The following is a 16553-nucleotide window of genomic DNA, read 5'->3' as shown; positions in this document are numbered from 1 at the left end:
ATAGATTCCTTTCTTTCATGAAGACAAGAATATAAGTTGGTGTATTACCTGATTCTGATGACTTGCATTGATTGGAATCAGACACTTCAAGAGCTAGTCACCTGAAATGGTTTTCACTTCACAGGTGTGCTTGAAGCTCATGGAGAGAATGCCATGAGTGTGCAAAAGCAGTAATCAGAGCAAAGGGTGGCTATTTTGAAGAAACTAGAATACAAAACATGTTTTCAGTTATTTAACCTTTTTTTGTTAAGTACATAACTCCACATGTGTTCATTCATAGTTTTGATGTCTTCAGTGACAATCTACAATGTAATTAGTAATAAAAATAAAGAAAACACATTGAATGAGGAGAAGGTGTGTCCAAACCTTTGGCCTGTACTGTATATATATATAATATATATATCAATCAATGTTTATTTATATAGCCCTAAATCACAAGTGTCTCAAAGGGCTACACAAGCCATAACGACATCCTTGGCAAGGAAAAACTCAACCCAGTGGGATGACAAAGAGAAACCTTGGAGAGGACCGCAGATGTGGGTGACCATCCTTTGTCTGATTACTTTTTTGCACACTCTTGGCATTCTCTCGATGAGCTTCGAGAACACCTGTGAAGTGAAAACCATTTCAGGTGACTACCTCTTGAAGCTCATCGAGAGAATGTCAAGAGTGTGCAAAACACTAATCAGAGCAAAGGGTGGCTATTTTGAAGAAACTAGAATATAAAACATGTTTCCAGTTATTTCACCTTTTTTGTTAAGAACATAACTCCACATGTGTTCATTCATAGTTTTGATGCTTTCAATGACTCTGTGTGCTACACACACTTGATATTGTAATGATTATTTCATGGCATTGTTGCAGATGCAGAGGAGATCAAGCCCTGCCCTCGCTGTGGCGCCTACATCATGAAGACCAACGACGGCAGCTGTAATCGCATGAACTGCACTGTGTGCGCCTGTCAGTTTTGCTGGCTGTGTATGCAAGAGATCACCGATGTGCACTACCTCAGGTATGACCATTTCTTATTTTAATCAATAATATCATCTAATATATACGTGTGCCCCCAGTCCCTCAGGGTGTACGTTCTGGGGGAAGAAGCCGTGGTCGCAAACACGCAAAGTCCTGTGGCAGGTGGGCATGCTGCTGGGAGCCCCCGTGGTAATCTCTCTCATAGCGGGCATCGCTATACCCGTCATCATAGTGGGCATACCCATCTACATGGGACGCAAGGTACACCTGTTTCTCTACGTCCCAACAAGAAGCCTGTTGATTTTGAGCTATGCCTGGAGCAAGAGGATTGTTTTGGGTAGAATCAAAGTTCAAACTGGTAAGAGCTTTAGTCCATGGCAGCAGTCTCATATACAAACCCCAAAACCAGTGAAGTTGGCATGTTGTGTAAATGGTAAATACAAACCCCGTTTCCATATGAGTTGGGAAATTGTGTTAGATGTAAATATAAACGGAATACATTTTCAACCCATATTCAGTTGAATATGCTACAAAGACAACATATTTGATGTTCAAACTATAAACATTTTTTTTTTTTGCAAATAATCATTAACTTTAGAATTTGATGCCAGCAACACAAGCCGCCGGCTTTTCTGGGCCCGAGATCATCTAAGGTGGACTCATGCAAAGTGGAAAAGTGTTCTGTGGTCCGACGAGCCCACATTTCAAATTGTTTTTGGAAATATTTGACATCGTGTCCTTCAGACCAAAGGGGAAGCGAACCATCCAGACTGTTATCGACGCAAAGTTCAAAAGCCAGCATCTGTGGTGGTATGGAGGTGCATTAGTGCCCAAGGCATGGGTAGATATGTAAGTCATATCTGTGAAGGCACCATTAATGCTGAAAGGTACATACAGGTTTTGGAACAACATATGCTGCCATCTAAGCGCCGTCTTTTTCATGGACGCCCCTGCTTATTTCAGCAAGACAATGCCAAGCCACATTCAGCACGTGTTACAACAGCGTGGCTTCGTTAAAAAAGAGTGCGGGTACTTTCTTGGACCGCCTGCAGTCCAGACCTGTCTCCCATCAAAAATGTGTGGTGCATTATGAAGCGTAAAATACGACAGCGGAGACCCCGGACTGTTGAACGACTGAAGCTCTACATAAAACAAGAATGGGAAAGAATTCCACTTTCAAAGCTTCAACAATTAGTTTCCTCAGTTCCCAATCGTTTATTGACTGTTGTTAAAAGAAAAGGTGATGTAACACAGTGGTGAACATGCCCTTTTCCAACTACTTTGGCACATGTTGCAGCCATGAAATTCTAAAATTCTAATTTAAATTAATATTATTTGCAAAAAAAAAATAAAGTTTATGAGTTTGAACATCAAATATCTTGTCTTTGTAGTGCATTCAATTGAATACGGGTTGAAAAGGATTTGCAAATCATTGTATTCCGTTTATATTTACATCTAACACAATTTCCCAACTCATGGAAACGGGGCTTGTAAAAACAGAATGCAATGATTTGCAAATCCTTTTCAAATTATATTCAATTGAATAGACTGCAAAGACAAGATACTTAATGTTCGAACTGGTATGCTTAGTTATTTTTTGCAAATATTAGCTCATTTGGAATTTGATGCGTTCAACATGTTTAAAAAAAGCTGGCACAAAAGGCAAAAAAGACTGAGAAAGTTGAGGAATGCTCATCGAACACTTATTTGGAACATCCCACAGGTGAACAGGCTAATTGGGAACAGGTGGGTGCCATGATTGGGTATAAAAGCAGCTTCCATGAAATGCTCAGTCATTCACAAACAAGGATGGGGCGAGAGTCACCACTTTGTGATGCATGAGAAAATTATCCAACAGTTTAAGAACAACATTTCGAAACAAGCTATTGCAAGGAATTTTGGGATTTCACAATCTACGGTCTGTAATATCATCAAAAGGTTCAGAGAATCTGGAGAAATCACTGCACGTAAGCGACAAGGCCGAAAACCAACATTGAATACCCTTGACCTTCAATCCCTCAGGCGGTACTGCATCAGTGTGTAAAGGATATCACCACATGAGCTCAGGAACACTTCAGAAAACAACTGTCAGTAACTACAGTTGGTCACTACATCTGTAAGTGCAAGTTAAGACACTACTATGCAAAGCAAAACCCATTCATCAACAACACCCAGAAAGGCCGCCGGCTTCGCTGGGCCCGAGGTCATCTAAGATGGACTAATGCAAAGTGGAAAAGTGTTCTGTGGTCTGATGTGTCCACATTTCAAATTGTTTTTGGAAACTGTGGACGCCGTGTCCTCCGGAACAACAAGGAAAAGAACCATCCGGATTGTTATAGGCGCAAAGTTCAAAAGCCAGCATCTGTGATGGTATGGGGGTGTATTAGTGCCCAAGGCATGGGTAACTTACACATCTGTTAAGGCACCATTGATACTGAAAGGTACATACAGGTTTTGGAGAAACATGTTGCCATCCAAGCAATGTCTTTTTCATGGTCGCCCCTGCTTATATCAGCAAGACAATGCCAGGCCACATTCTGCACGTGTTACAACAGCGTGGCAAAAAAAAAATATGTTTCTCAGTTCGAACAAATAAATATCTTGTCTTTGCAGTTTATTCAATTGAATATAAGTTGAAAAAAATTTGCAAATCATTGTATTCTGTTTTTATTTACGAATTACACAACGTGCCAACATCACTGGTTTTGGGTTTTGTACTTTATGGGTTTATTGTCCTACATCAAAGCAAGAACCCTATTGATTTGAATGATGGTCAAAATGGCTGAGGTCAAAAGCCACGTTCTTTTGAAATATGTGGTCCTTGTCATTCAATTTCAAAACCTTAATCTGTTTATTCTCTTATCTCAAAGCAAGAATCCTATTCATTTTATGTGGCACATCATGGCCAAGGTAGCCGGAGTCGAAGGTAAAAACAAAGCAATACATTACAGTTATTATCCAGTCAGAGCTATGAGTCAACTTTCTGACATTTTTTCTCCTGTATTAAAAGCAAGAACTCTATTGATTTTGAATGATGAATGCCAAGATGTATGCAGGTTCAAAGGTCACACCACTTGGTCTATGGTCCTTGACACAATGTTCAACTGCTATGAACATTCATGGGTGTTGTTGTTTTCTGAATGTCAAATCAAGCGCACTGTTGATTTTAAGTGATGTCTGGCACAACATGGCGGAGGTTTGAGAGGGCCAATGAACACACTGTGTATATGTTCCTTAAGTCAATTCATTTTCAAGTTTTCGAGAAATATTGTCTTATCATTAAAGCAAAAACCTTATTTATTTTGATTGATGTCTGGCATCATGGATGGAAGAAGAGAACATTTCGTATAAAAACAAACGAAAAAGAAAGTTGCTATCTGAACTTTTGGATGTGTTTTCAGCCATCTTGAATCCAACATGTGACGTGGTATATTCTTCCTCCACCACAAATTGGCAGTATAATGACCTCATAAGTGGAAACCAGGCAGAGAAAAATGTTTATGATGGTCTACACAACCCAAAATGTGATGTCCACATACGTGGAGGCCAGTTTCAAGGAGGTTTAAGCATGTCAAGAACCCTATTGGCTTTGAATGATATCTAGCTCAAGATGGCCAAGACAGCAGGGGTCTAAGGCAGTGTTACTGCTCAAACTATCTGTAATGTTACAGTCACCAAAAATATGAAATATACAGTCGTGGTCAAAAGTTTACATACACTTGTGAAGGACATAATGTCATGGCTGTCTTGAGTTTCCAATAATTTCTACAACTCTTATTTTTTTGTGATGGAGTGATTGGAGCTCATACTTGTTGGTCACAAAAAACGTTCATTAAGTTTGGTTCTTTTATGAATTTTTTATGGGTCTACTGAAAATGTGACCAAATCTGCTGGGTCAAAAGTATACATACAGCAACATACACTATATGGCCAAAAGTATTTGGCCACCCATCCAAATGATGAGAATCAGGTGTCCTAATCACTTGGCCGGCCACAGGTGTATAACATCAAGCACTTAGGCATGGAGACTGTTTCTACAAACATTTGTGAAAGAATGGGCCGCTCTCAGGAGCTCAGTGATTTCCAGCATGGAACTGTCATAGGATGCCACCTGTGCAACAAATTTAGTCGTGAAATTTCTTCACTCCTAAATATTCCAAAGTCAACTGTGGACTTTATTTAAAAAAATGGAAGAGTTTGGGAACAACAGCAACTCAGCCACCAAGTTGCAGGCCACGTAAACTGACAGAGAGGGGTCAGCGGATGCTGAAGCGCATAGTGCAAAGACTTTCTGCACACTCAGTTGCTACAGAGCTCCAAACTTCATGTGACCTTCCAATTAGCCCACATACAGTACGCAGAGAGCTTCATGGAATGGGTTTCCATGGCTGAGCAGCTTTATCTAAGCCATATATCCCCAAGTCCAATGCAAAGCGTCGGATGCAGTGGTGTAAAGGAGGGCGGCATGGCGTAGTGGGTAGAGCAACCGTGCCAGAAACCTGAGGGTTGCAGGTTCGCTCCCCGCCTCTTACCATCCAAAAATCGCTGCCGTTGTGTCCTTGGGCGGGACACTTCACACTTTGCCCCCGGTGCCACTCACACCGGTGAATTGAATGATAGGTGGTGGTCGGAGGGGCCGTTGGCGCAAATTGCAGCCACGCTTCCGTCAGTCTACCCCAGGGCAGCTGTGGCTATGAAAGTAGCTTACCACCACCAGGTGTGAATGATTGATGGGTTCTACATGTAAAGCGACTTTGGGTACTTAGAAAAGCGCTATATAAATCCAAGTTATTATTATTATTATTATTATTATTATTAAAGCACGTTGCCACTGGACTCTAGAGCAGTGGAGATGCGTTCTCTGGAGTGACGAATCACGCTTTTCTATCTGGCAATCTGATGGACGAGTCTGGGTTTGGAGTTTGCCAGGAGAACGCTACATTTCGGACTACATTGTGCTGAGTGTGAAATTTGGTGGATCAGGAATTATGGTGTAGGGTTGTTTTTCAGGAGTTGGGCTTGGCCCCTTAGTTCCAGTGAAATTAACTTTGAATGCTCCAGGATACCAAAATATTTTTGACAATTCCATGCTCCCAACCTTGTGGGAACAGTTTGGAGCGGGCCCCTTCCTCTTCCAACATGACTGTGCACTAGTGCACAAAGCAATGGCAAATGGATGACAGAGTCTGGTGTGGATGAACTCGACTGGCCTGCATAGAGTCCTAACCTGAACCCGATAGAACACCTTTGGGATGAATTACAATGGAGACTGAGAGCCAGGCCTTCTCGACCAACATCAGTGCGTGACCTCACCAATGCGCTTTTGGAAGAAAGGTGGAAAATTCCTATAAACACACTCCACAACCTTGTGGACAGCTTTTCCCAGAAGTTGAAGCTGTAATAGCTGCAAAAGGTGGACCGACATCACGTTGAACCCTATGGGTTAGAAATGGGATGGCACTTCAAGTTCATATGTGAGTTAATGCAGGTGGCCAAATACTTTTGGCAATATAGTGTACATTATCAATTTTGGTGATGTAGAAAAGTTATAATCAAATCAAATTAGCTTCATGGCATGGCCTCTTAACTTCATGTGAGTAATTATGATTGATGACACCTGTTGACTTCTCTGAGCCCATTTAAATAGGGCTCATGTGATGCAGTCATTAGACTCGGTTATAAACGCGACAATGGGAAAGTCAAAGGAACTCAGCACAGATCTGAAAAAACGAATCATTGACTTGAACAAGTCAGGAAAGTCACTTCGAGCCATTTCAAAGCAGCTTAAGGTCCCAAGAGCAAATGTGCAGACAATTGTTCGTAAGTATAAAGTGCATGGCACAATTTTGTCACTGCCACGGTCAGGAAGAAAACACAAGCTATCACCTTCTGCTGAGAAAAAATTGGTCTGGATAATCAAGAGTCAACCTAGAACCACCAAAAACCACGTCTGCAATGAATTGGAAGCTGCTGGAACACAGGTGTCAGTGTCCACAGTCAAGCGTGATTTGCATAGCCATGGACTGAGAGGCTACTATGCAAGAAGGAAGCCCTTTCTCCAGAAGCGACACCTCAAGGCTCGTCTAAAGTTTGCTGCTGATCACATGGACAAAGATAAGATCTTCTGGAGGAAAGTTCTGTGGTCAGACGAAACAGAAATTGAGCTGTTTGGTCACAATACCCAGCAATATGTTTACAGGAGAAAAGGTGAGGCCTTTAATCCCAGGAACACCACTCCTGCCGTCAAGCATGGTGGTGGTAGTATCATGCTCTGGGCCTGTTTTGCTGCCAATGGAACTGGTGCTTTAAATGGGACTGAAAAAGGAGGATTACCTCCAAATTCTTCAGGACAACCTGGGCGCAGTTGGGTGTTCCAACAGGACAATGACCCCAAACACACGTTAAAAGTGGTAAAGGAATGGCTAAATCAGGCTACAATTAAGGTTTTTGTCACGGCGTGGGCTGGAACACACTTTTCCCCGGCAGCTGGGTCTGCCAGCACCTCCGCTGGCAGCGCGCCGAGACACGCCCCTGCTCGCGCTGGCTGCGTCACGCCCACATGCCAGCAAGGCTGTGGGCGATTGGCAATCTGCACACCTGGGACTGATGAGGGCGAGCTGTATAAGGACCAGTGAACCCAAGGATCCTTGCGGGAACTTAGTTACCCTTTGTGTACCGTAAGCCGACAAGCCTTATGCTCGCTGTTTCTCTCTGCGTTTTCCCTCCGTGTCTGACGTCTTTGTTGTCCTTCCACAGTGCCTTCCCGAGTCTTACCCTTTGTGATCTCCCGTTGTTCCTCTGTGGATTTGGACTGCCTTCCTCGATCCTCGACCCTAGCCTGGACACAGACCTTGTCGCTTCTCTCCTGCCCTCGACGGCTTGCCTGTGCACAGACTGCCCTCCTGCTTTGTCCGTCTTCTCGCTCTCCTCAACACTTGGTAACACACACTTCAGCTAACCATACACATAGCCTCACACATACACACTCTTGGGTTTTGTCACACACTCCATTCTATAGTTCTAGTTAGTATTGTTCATGATTATTATATATACATTGTCTATATATATATATATATAATAAATCATAGAACTTTACTGCCCCCCGGTGTCTGTGCCGTCAACTCCTTCTCAGTACATAACAGTTTTAGGATGGCCTTCCCAAAGTCCTGACTTAAACCCCATTGAAAACATGTAGACATTGCTGAAGAAACAAGTCCATGTCAGAAAACCAACACATTTAGCTGAACTGCACCAATTTTGTCAAGAAGAATGGTCAACAACTCTACCAGAAGCTTGCCAGAAGCTTGTGGATGGCTACCAAAAGTGCCGTATTGCAGTGAAACTTGCCAAGGGACATGTAACCAAATATTAACATTACTGTATGTATACTTTTGACCCAGCAGATTTGGTCACATTTTCAATAGACCCATAATAAATTCAGAAAAAAGAACCAAACTTCATGAATGTTTTTTGTGACCAACCAGTATGTGCTCCAATCACTCTATCACAAAAAAGTAAGAGTTGTAGAAATTATTGGAAACTCAAGACAGGCATGACATTATGTTCTTTACTAGTGTATGTAGTAAACTTTTGACCACGACTGTACATGTTATTCTTGTTTTTTTAGAGCATTTTCATCTTAAATTAAATCAAGCCAGGCATAATGTTTTACTGAGCTATAGACCTTCACAGTTTGTCCTAAAGCTCAACAAGAACCCTGTTGATTTTTAATATCTGGCTCAATATGCCCAAGACAGCAGGTTTAAAGATCAAAAGTTATTATCTATTTTTAGCGATTTTCAGACATCTTCATCTTAAATTAAAGCAAACCAGGCATCATTTTTCACTAATCTGTATACTTTCACAGTTGGTCCTAAAGCACAACAAGAATCTTGATGATTTTGAATGATGTTTGGCCTAAGATCAGGTTATAGTTATCATGTAATGTTTGAATGCTGGTTTATATATATTTTATAGATTATGATAATTTTCACCAACAACTCAGTTGAACTATTGTGTTTTTGTTTTTGAAGGTCCATGGTCGCTGTAAGAAAAACAATATCTCAGGAAGTAAGCACTACTTGACGGTGGCCAGCGGCGTGATGATGTCAGTGTTTGTGTCGCCCGTCATAGCAGCTGTCACTGTTGGTAAGGAGGAATTGAGTGGGATGAGAATTATACAACAAATTGTTGGTGCTTTTGTATCACAAGGTAGCATTTTGATGACCACACGCATACATTCCCAAATATTTTGCATCCAGGCAACGTCCTTGACCACGCCTAATTTGTTGCGATTGGTCAGGGGTTAAGGATGGACTCTGAAAAGTTGCACATACAGCAGACCTGGGCAATCCGGCCCGCCGGACTTTCTACATAATTTTTTTAGACCTTTAACATCAAAACTGTAGCTGCCATTATGATGTGCAGTGATGTTTTTAAATGACCGTAAGTTTTGAACTATAGAAAGTATTTCAATGTTTGAAATCTGTGCTTTTGGGTGTTATAGGAGTTATTACGGTAATCTATGTCACAGCAACTCAGACCAGGAACAAAGCAGAGTGGGCAGGGTTTGTTTTCAGAGCAGCCAGCCCCAAACGCATGTGTCAGGAACAGATGCGGAAGCAGATTTTTACAACAAATTTCTGCACAAAATTTATATTATATCATATTGTTGGTGTTCATTACACATTGCATTCATATTTTGCTGTTTTTTAAATTTTTGTTGTGTTTTGCTTGATTGTAAAAGATACACAACTATGGAGTAGCTGGTCTGAGAAGTAAAAGAGGAGCGACGTTCATATGTTGTTAATATTCAGTGTTTTATTGTTCATAGTTAATATTGAAAATCCCACTTTCTTTATTTTCATGTACATTTTGGGTGTCCCATTCAGTAACAAACTGTAAAATTCCATTCCGCTTTTTTGAGGTGGTCTGGCATAATTTTTTTAGAACTCTATCAGACATTGTGACTTTTGGTATTAGTGTTCCTGAAAAAAAGGGACCCAAATACACATACTGTACAGCAGATTTTTACAGATAAATGTGCATATATCATTTACACACACACATTGGCCCCCCAGAATTTTTTTTTCTCTCAATGTGGCCCCTGAGTCAAAATATTTGCCCAGGATAAGGCCTATTTAAATAATATTTTGTCTTGGAAAGGCTCCCTCTAGTGTTTATATTGTTGTATTGCAGTAAGAAATTATACTGTATGTCTGATTTTCTCTGTCAAATTGCTTGATTTTTTTGTTTGTTTTGCAGGTGTAGGCGTGCCGCTCATGTTGACGTACGTGTACGGTGTGGTGCCCATGTCGCTCTGCAGGAACGGATGGTGTAGACCCAACAGCGAGTCCCCTGACACACACAAGATTCAACTGGAGGACTTGGCTAGCTGTAAGTTCACGACTCACATGTAACTATTTATCCCTATTTGATTGTTTAAATATCAAACTGTTGCCAAAAAAATAATATTACGAGGCCAGTTGCATTCAGATTAGATTAGATCTGTTTTGGATGACATATGATATTATTTCGGATTATTTTAGATTACTGTACATTAAATCAGTTCATATTTAATTACTGTATTTTCCAAAATATAAGTCGCTACTTTTTCTTACGCTTTCAACCCAGTGGTTTATACAAAACCCCAAAACCAATGAAGTTGGCACGTTGTGTAAATGGTAAATAAAAACAGAATACAATGATTTGCAAATCCTTTTCAACCTATATTCAATTGAATAGACTGCAAAAGACAAGATATTTAATGTTCGAACTGGAAAACGTTGTTATTTTTTGCAAATATTAGCTCATTTGGAAGTTGATGCCTGCAACATGTTTCAATAAAGCTGGCACAAGTGGCAAAAAAGACTGAGGAAGTTGAGGAATGCTCATCAAACACTTATTTGGAACATGGTGAACAGGCTAAGTGGGAACAGGTGGGTGCCAGGGATGGGTATAAAAGCAACTTCCATGAAATGTTCAGTCATTCACAAACAAGGATGGGGCGAGGGTCACCACTTTGTGAACAAATGCATGAGCAAATTAAGAACCACATTTCTCAACAAGCTTTTGCAAGGAATTTAGGGGTTTCACCATCTACGTACGGTCTGTAACAAAAGGTCCAAAGAATCTGAAGAAATCACTGCACGTAACATTGATTGCCCCTGACTTTTGATCCCTCAGGCGGTAGTGCATCAAAACGCGACATCAGTGTGTAAAGGATATCACCACATGGGCTCAGGAACACTTCAGAAAACCACTGTCAGTAACTACAGTTTGTTGCTACATTTGTAAGTGCAAGTTAAAACTCTACTATGCAAAGCCAAAGCCATTCATCAACAACACCCAGAAACGTATTCAATTGAATATAAGTTGAAAAGGATTTGCAAATCATTGTATTCTGGATTTATTTACAAATCAAACAACGTGCCAACTTCACTGGTTTTGTGTTTTGTAAATCTATTTGTGATGGACGATTCAATTCGCATCTCAATACATTGGTTACCATGCGTTTAAAAAACGATTTATGTATAAAACAGAAGGATTTGTTGCGATACGGTTTAGTGTATGAACGGTTCAATAAGATTGGACACGGTGTATGAATTATTTGATTCTATGGTTAACATTTGTTGATGGACACATTCTTTTTTACACCACAAAAGAACAAATGCATTCCTTCCTGTGCGCACGCTCCTCATGTTAGAGATTTAGATTCACCTTCACTGTCATTGAACTGGGGGGTTACAACAAGACTAGGGGGGAGGTACTCCCACAGAGCCACACAAAGACACAAGCATGAAAATGGCACTAAAAACATATATATAAAAAATGCTACGAGAAAATGAATACTGAAAGTGCGATGAGTAGAAAAACTGAAGGGTAGCGCAATAAATATAAAATATATATACTGAAGGTGCAACGGATGTACATAAAGTGTGCAATAAAAGATGCAAGAGTTCAGGATGAGGTAGTTTGAGTTATTGTTTCATGGATGTGGAGGTCTGTTTGTGTCTTTATCACATCAAATTATGCTGACAATTTCATTGAAAACAAATTCAGTGTGAAATAATTGTGTCATATTCAATATTTTCAACTAAACAGACCATCTCAAAAACTGAATAAACTCTCTTTTTTTACTGCCCATGAGTTATTTAGTCTTTAGGTTGATGTTGAAGCACCAAAGAGACAATTTACCATGGATACATGAAACCACGGCGGTGTCGTCCGCATATTTGATAATCCAGTTGGTTGGGTGGGTCGCAGTACAGTCGTGTGTACAGTAGAGGGCTCAAGACACACCCTTGGGGTGATCCAGTCCTGCGTCTCACCGACTGTGGGTGGCTTAAGAGGAAGTTTTTCATCCAGTTGGATCTGCAGGAGTTTTTTGTAAATAATATCCGGGATGATGGTGTTGCTGTATTCCACCAAGAGCATCCTCACATAGCTCTTCTTGGTCTCCAGGTGGCTCAGCGCTGTGTTAAGCATTCAACCATGGCGTCCTCCGTTGACCAATTTGCCCTACACGCAAACTGGTGGGGGTCGAAGCACAGGGAGACAGTCTGTGAACACTTCATGATTACAGACGTCAGGGCTATTGGTCTGTAATCATTCAGGCTGTCTATGGCAGCTTTTTGGGGGATGGGGATGATGGTCTCCAGACATGTGTCAGGAAAAGATTGAACAGTTTTATGAGGTGGTCTGCACATGCTTTGATTCCCTTCTCCGGGATACTACTAGGGTTGTCCCGATACCAATATTTTGGCATTTTAGCTTTATTTTAAGAAAAGATCTTAGGGTACATTAAACATGTTTCTTATCAAATCAAATCAACTTTATTTATAAAGCACATTTAAAATGCAATCAAATAACAACTTTGTCCTTAAATAAAATAGTGAACATACTAGACAACTTGTCTTTTAGTAGTAAGTAAACAAACAAAGACTCCTAATTAGTCTGCTGATGTATGCAGTAACATATTGTGTCATTTATCATTCTATTATTTTGTCAATATTATGAAGGACAAGCTGTAAAAATGGATTATTAATCTACTTTTTCATTTATTGTTAATATCTTATACTTTCCGTTTCAACATACTCTATCTACACTTCTGTTAATATGTAATAATCATTTATTCTTCTGTTGTTTGATACTTTACATTAGTTTTGGATGATAGCACAAATTTAGGTATCGATTCAATACCAAGTAGTTACAGGATCATACATTGGTCTTATTCAAAGTCTGTACGTGTCCAGGAACATATTTCCTGAGTTTATAAACATAATATGAATTTAATAAAAGACCCAGGACACGTTGGGAAGACTATCTCTCCCGGCTGGCCTGGGAACGCCTCGGGATCCTCCTGGAGGAGCTGGACGAAGTGGCTGGGTAGAGGGAAGTCTGAGCTTCCCTGCTTAGGCTGCTGCCCCCGCGACCCGACCTCGGATAAGCGGAAGAAGATGGATGGATGGATGGATGGATGGAACAAATATTTTGTGACGATGAAAAATATAGATGTAATCATAGTAGTATCGACTAGATACGCTCTTGTAGTTGGTATCATTACATTGGATGTTAGGTGTAGATCCACCCATGGCATTTGTTTAAATTTAGGCGCACTAACTTATGTTAGCGGTGACGCCGGTGAGCTATTCTATCCTCCTACAGCATGGGTGTCAAACTCTTGCCCGCGGGCCAAAATTGGTCCGCCGTGTAATTTCACTCGGCCCTTGAGGCGATATCAAATTAACACTAGAGCTGACCCGCCGATTATATACAGCGGCGGTGCCGCAGTAACACCGCATTCACCACTAATTCTCATATTTGCCAACCCTCCCGGGAGACTCCCAAATTTCAGTGCCCCTCCCGAAAATCGTCACGTCTGCTTTTCATCCAGTCCAACGAGTGCTGGCCCAGTCACATAATATGTACGGCTTCTGCACGCACACACAAGTGAATGCAACGCATACTTGATCAACAGCGATACAGGTTACACTGAGGGTGGCTGTATAAACAACTTTAACACTATTAGAAATATACGCCACACTGTGAACCCACACCAAACAAGAATGACAAACACATTTCGGGAGAACATCCGCACCGTAACACAACATAAACACAACAGAACAAATACCCAGAACCCAGACACTACAAGGTGTGTGTGTGTGGGAGGTGGGGGGTGGGGGGGTATTGGTGGTAGCGGGGGGGTGTATTTTGTAGCGTCCCGGAAGAGTTAGTGCTGCAATGGGTTCTGGGTATCTGTTCTGTTGTGTTTATGTTGTGTTACGGTGTGGATGTTCTCTCGAAATGTGTTTGTCATTCTTGTTTGGTGTGGATTCACAGTGTGGCGTATATTCCTAACAGTGTTAAAGTTGTTTATACGGCCACCCTCAGTGTAACCTGTATCGCTGTTGATCAAGCATGCGTTGCATTCACGGGTGTGTGCGTACAGAAGCCGCACATACTTGTGACTGGGCTGGCACGTTGTTAAAATGGATGAAAAGCGGACGTGACGACAGCTCGTAGAGGACGTTAAAGGCAGTGCCTTTAAGACAAGCCCCCAAGACTGTGGTCCGGGTGTACTACGAGATATAATAACTGATGAACACCTTCGTTCGATAATGAAGGTTGCCTCAACTCAAAGCCTGAGCCCCGACATTAATGAACTAGCATCCAAGAAAAGATGGCAGGTATCTGGCTTGGGCACATCAGATTAGATCAGTGTTGCAAACTGAGCAGTTTAAAGCCCTGAATGGTTGGTTTATTCATTGTTATTTTATTTTCAAATGTATTAGCCTGTGGAAAAAGTTAATGTTGATATTTACCTCAGAAGGCTGCAAATAGAAAAGAGGCATTTAATTTTTATTTAAATTGTATTTGATATGCCATTGATATTTTTCAATTATTATTATTATTATTTGAAACTCGATTTTGCATGTCACTAAAAAGTTATATAAGCCTTGCTTGTTCAATATTCAATACAAAACTTGTTTGGGTCCCTATTAAAAGGTTAATTTGTTCAACCTTGGCCCGCGGCTTTGTTCAGTTTTAAATTTTGGCCCACTATGTATTTGAGTTTGACACCCCTGTCCTACGGTGTGTAGTGAAGCATGTTTAGCTATTCCTCGTCCTGCAGGGATGATACTTGTAAGAAACTCACTTTATTTGTCGCCATGGAGGCGAGGATTAGTGATTTAGATGGACATTAGCTGCTAGCTAGCGGGCCATGTCTTAAAGCACCTTTTCCTGAGGGGGTTTCAGTGTTATAACTTCACCTTTATCGTCAATCTATATAACAATCCGGATGGTTCTTTTCCTCTTTGTTCTGAAGGACAAAAACAATTTGAAATGTGGACTCGTCAGACCACAGAACACTTTTCCACTTTGCATCAATCCGTCTTAGATGAGATCGGGCCCGGCGAAGCCGGTGGCGCTTCTGGGTGTTGTTGATAAATGGCTTTGGCTTTGCACAGTAGTTTTAACTTTCACTTACAGATGTAGCGGTGAACTGTAGTTACTGAGAGTGGTTTTCTGAGTGTTCCTGAGCCCATGTGGTGATATCTTTTACACACTGATGTTGCTTGTTGATGCAGTACCGCCTGAGGGATCGAAGGTCATGGGCATTGCCGCTTACGTGCAGTGATTTCTCTGGACCTTTTGATGATATTGCGGACTGTAGATGGTGAAATTCCTAAATTCCTTGCAATAGCTCGTTGAAAAATGTTGTTCTTAAACTGTTGGACAATTTGCTCACGCATTTGTGCACAAAGTGGTGACCCTCACCCCATCCGTGTTTGTGAATGACTGAGCATTTCATGAAAGCTGGCACCCACCTGTTCCCAATTAGCTAGTTCACCTGTGGGATGTTCCAAATAAGTGTTTGATGAGCATTCCTCAACTTTGTCAGTCTTTTTTGCCACTTGTGCTAGCTTTTTTTTAAACATGTTGCAGGCATCAAATTCCAAATGAGCTAATATTTGCAAAAAATAACAAAGTTTACCAGTTCAAACGCTAAGTATTTTGTCTTTGCAGTTTATTCAATTGAATATAAGTTGAAAAGGATTTGCAAATCATTGTATTCTATTTTTATTTACCATTTACACAACGTGCCAACTTCACTGGTTTTGGGTTTTGTATATTGCGATACATATTTTAGGCAGTATCCCACATTCCTAGCAGGATAGTAGTGATTTTACAGTTTTTGATCAAGTATGTTCCACATCCTGTTCTGACATAGTTCTCCACTCCCCTTCCAGACCTTCTGTTCTCTCACGTGGTCAGCGACCACTGGACGGCCCAGAGCAACCCGGTGCTCGGCGACGCCTCTGGCCTCCAGGAGGTCAGCGTGCAGGAAACCAGCTCCCTTCCGAGCACCAGCGCCGCGCCCGCCCCGCTCGGCGGCTTTTTCCCAAAGGAGGAGGAGTCGGTTGAGCGTCCCGCATACGCTCAGGAGGACAGCCAATCAGAGTGCACACAAGTGCTTCCTTCCAGGTAAATAATTTTGCCGTTTATGGCTCCCGAATGGGGTGGCGCTCACACTTCCAGACGAATGGCGGCTTGTTCGTGTTTGATTCTGTTATGTT

General features: G+C 41.3%; 1 protein-coding gene across 2 annotated transcripts in view; it reads left to right on the top strand.

The window, feature by feature from the left end:
* The window catches only part of LOC133623865 (E3 ubiquitin-protein ligase RNF19A), a 99486-nt gene that overhangs the window by 76343 nt on the left and 6590 nt on the right, over window positions 1-16553 (top strand). For both annotated transcript variants that reach the window (XM_061987322.2, XM_061987323.2), the window contains 5 exons: window positions 865-1012; window positions 1071-1233; window positions 9006-9120; window positions 10237-10368; window positions 16227-16461. In XM_061987322.2, coding sequence (XP_061843306.2) covers window positions 865-1012; window positions 1071-1233; window positions 9006-9120; window positions 10237-10368; window positions 16227-16461 — 793 coding nt within the window. The remainder of the gene's footprint in view (window positions 1-864; window positions 1013-1070; window positions 1234-9005; window positions 9121-10236; window positions 10369-16226; window positions 16462-16553) is intronic.

This window comes from Nerophis lumbriciformis, linkage group LG26 (assembly GCF_033978685.3).
Source record: "Nerophis lumbriciformis linkage group LG26, RoL_Nlum_v2.1, whole genome shotgun sequence".
NCBI classification, from domain to species: domain Eukaryota; kingdom Metazoa; phylum Chordata; class Actinopteri; order Syngnathiformes; family Syngnathidae; genus Nerophis; species Nerophis lumbriciformis.
The sequence above is the reverse complement of the archived record's forward strand: the minus strand, read 5'-3'. Positions and strand labels throughout refer to the sequence as shown.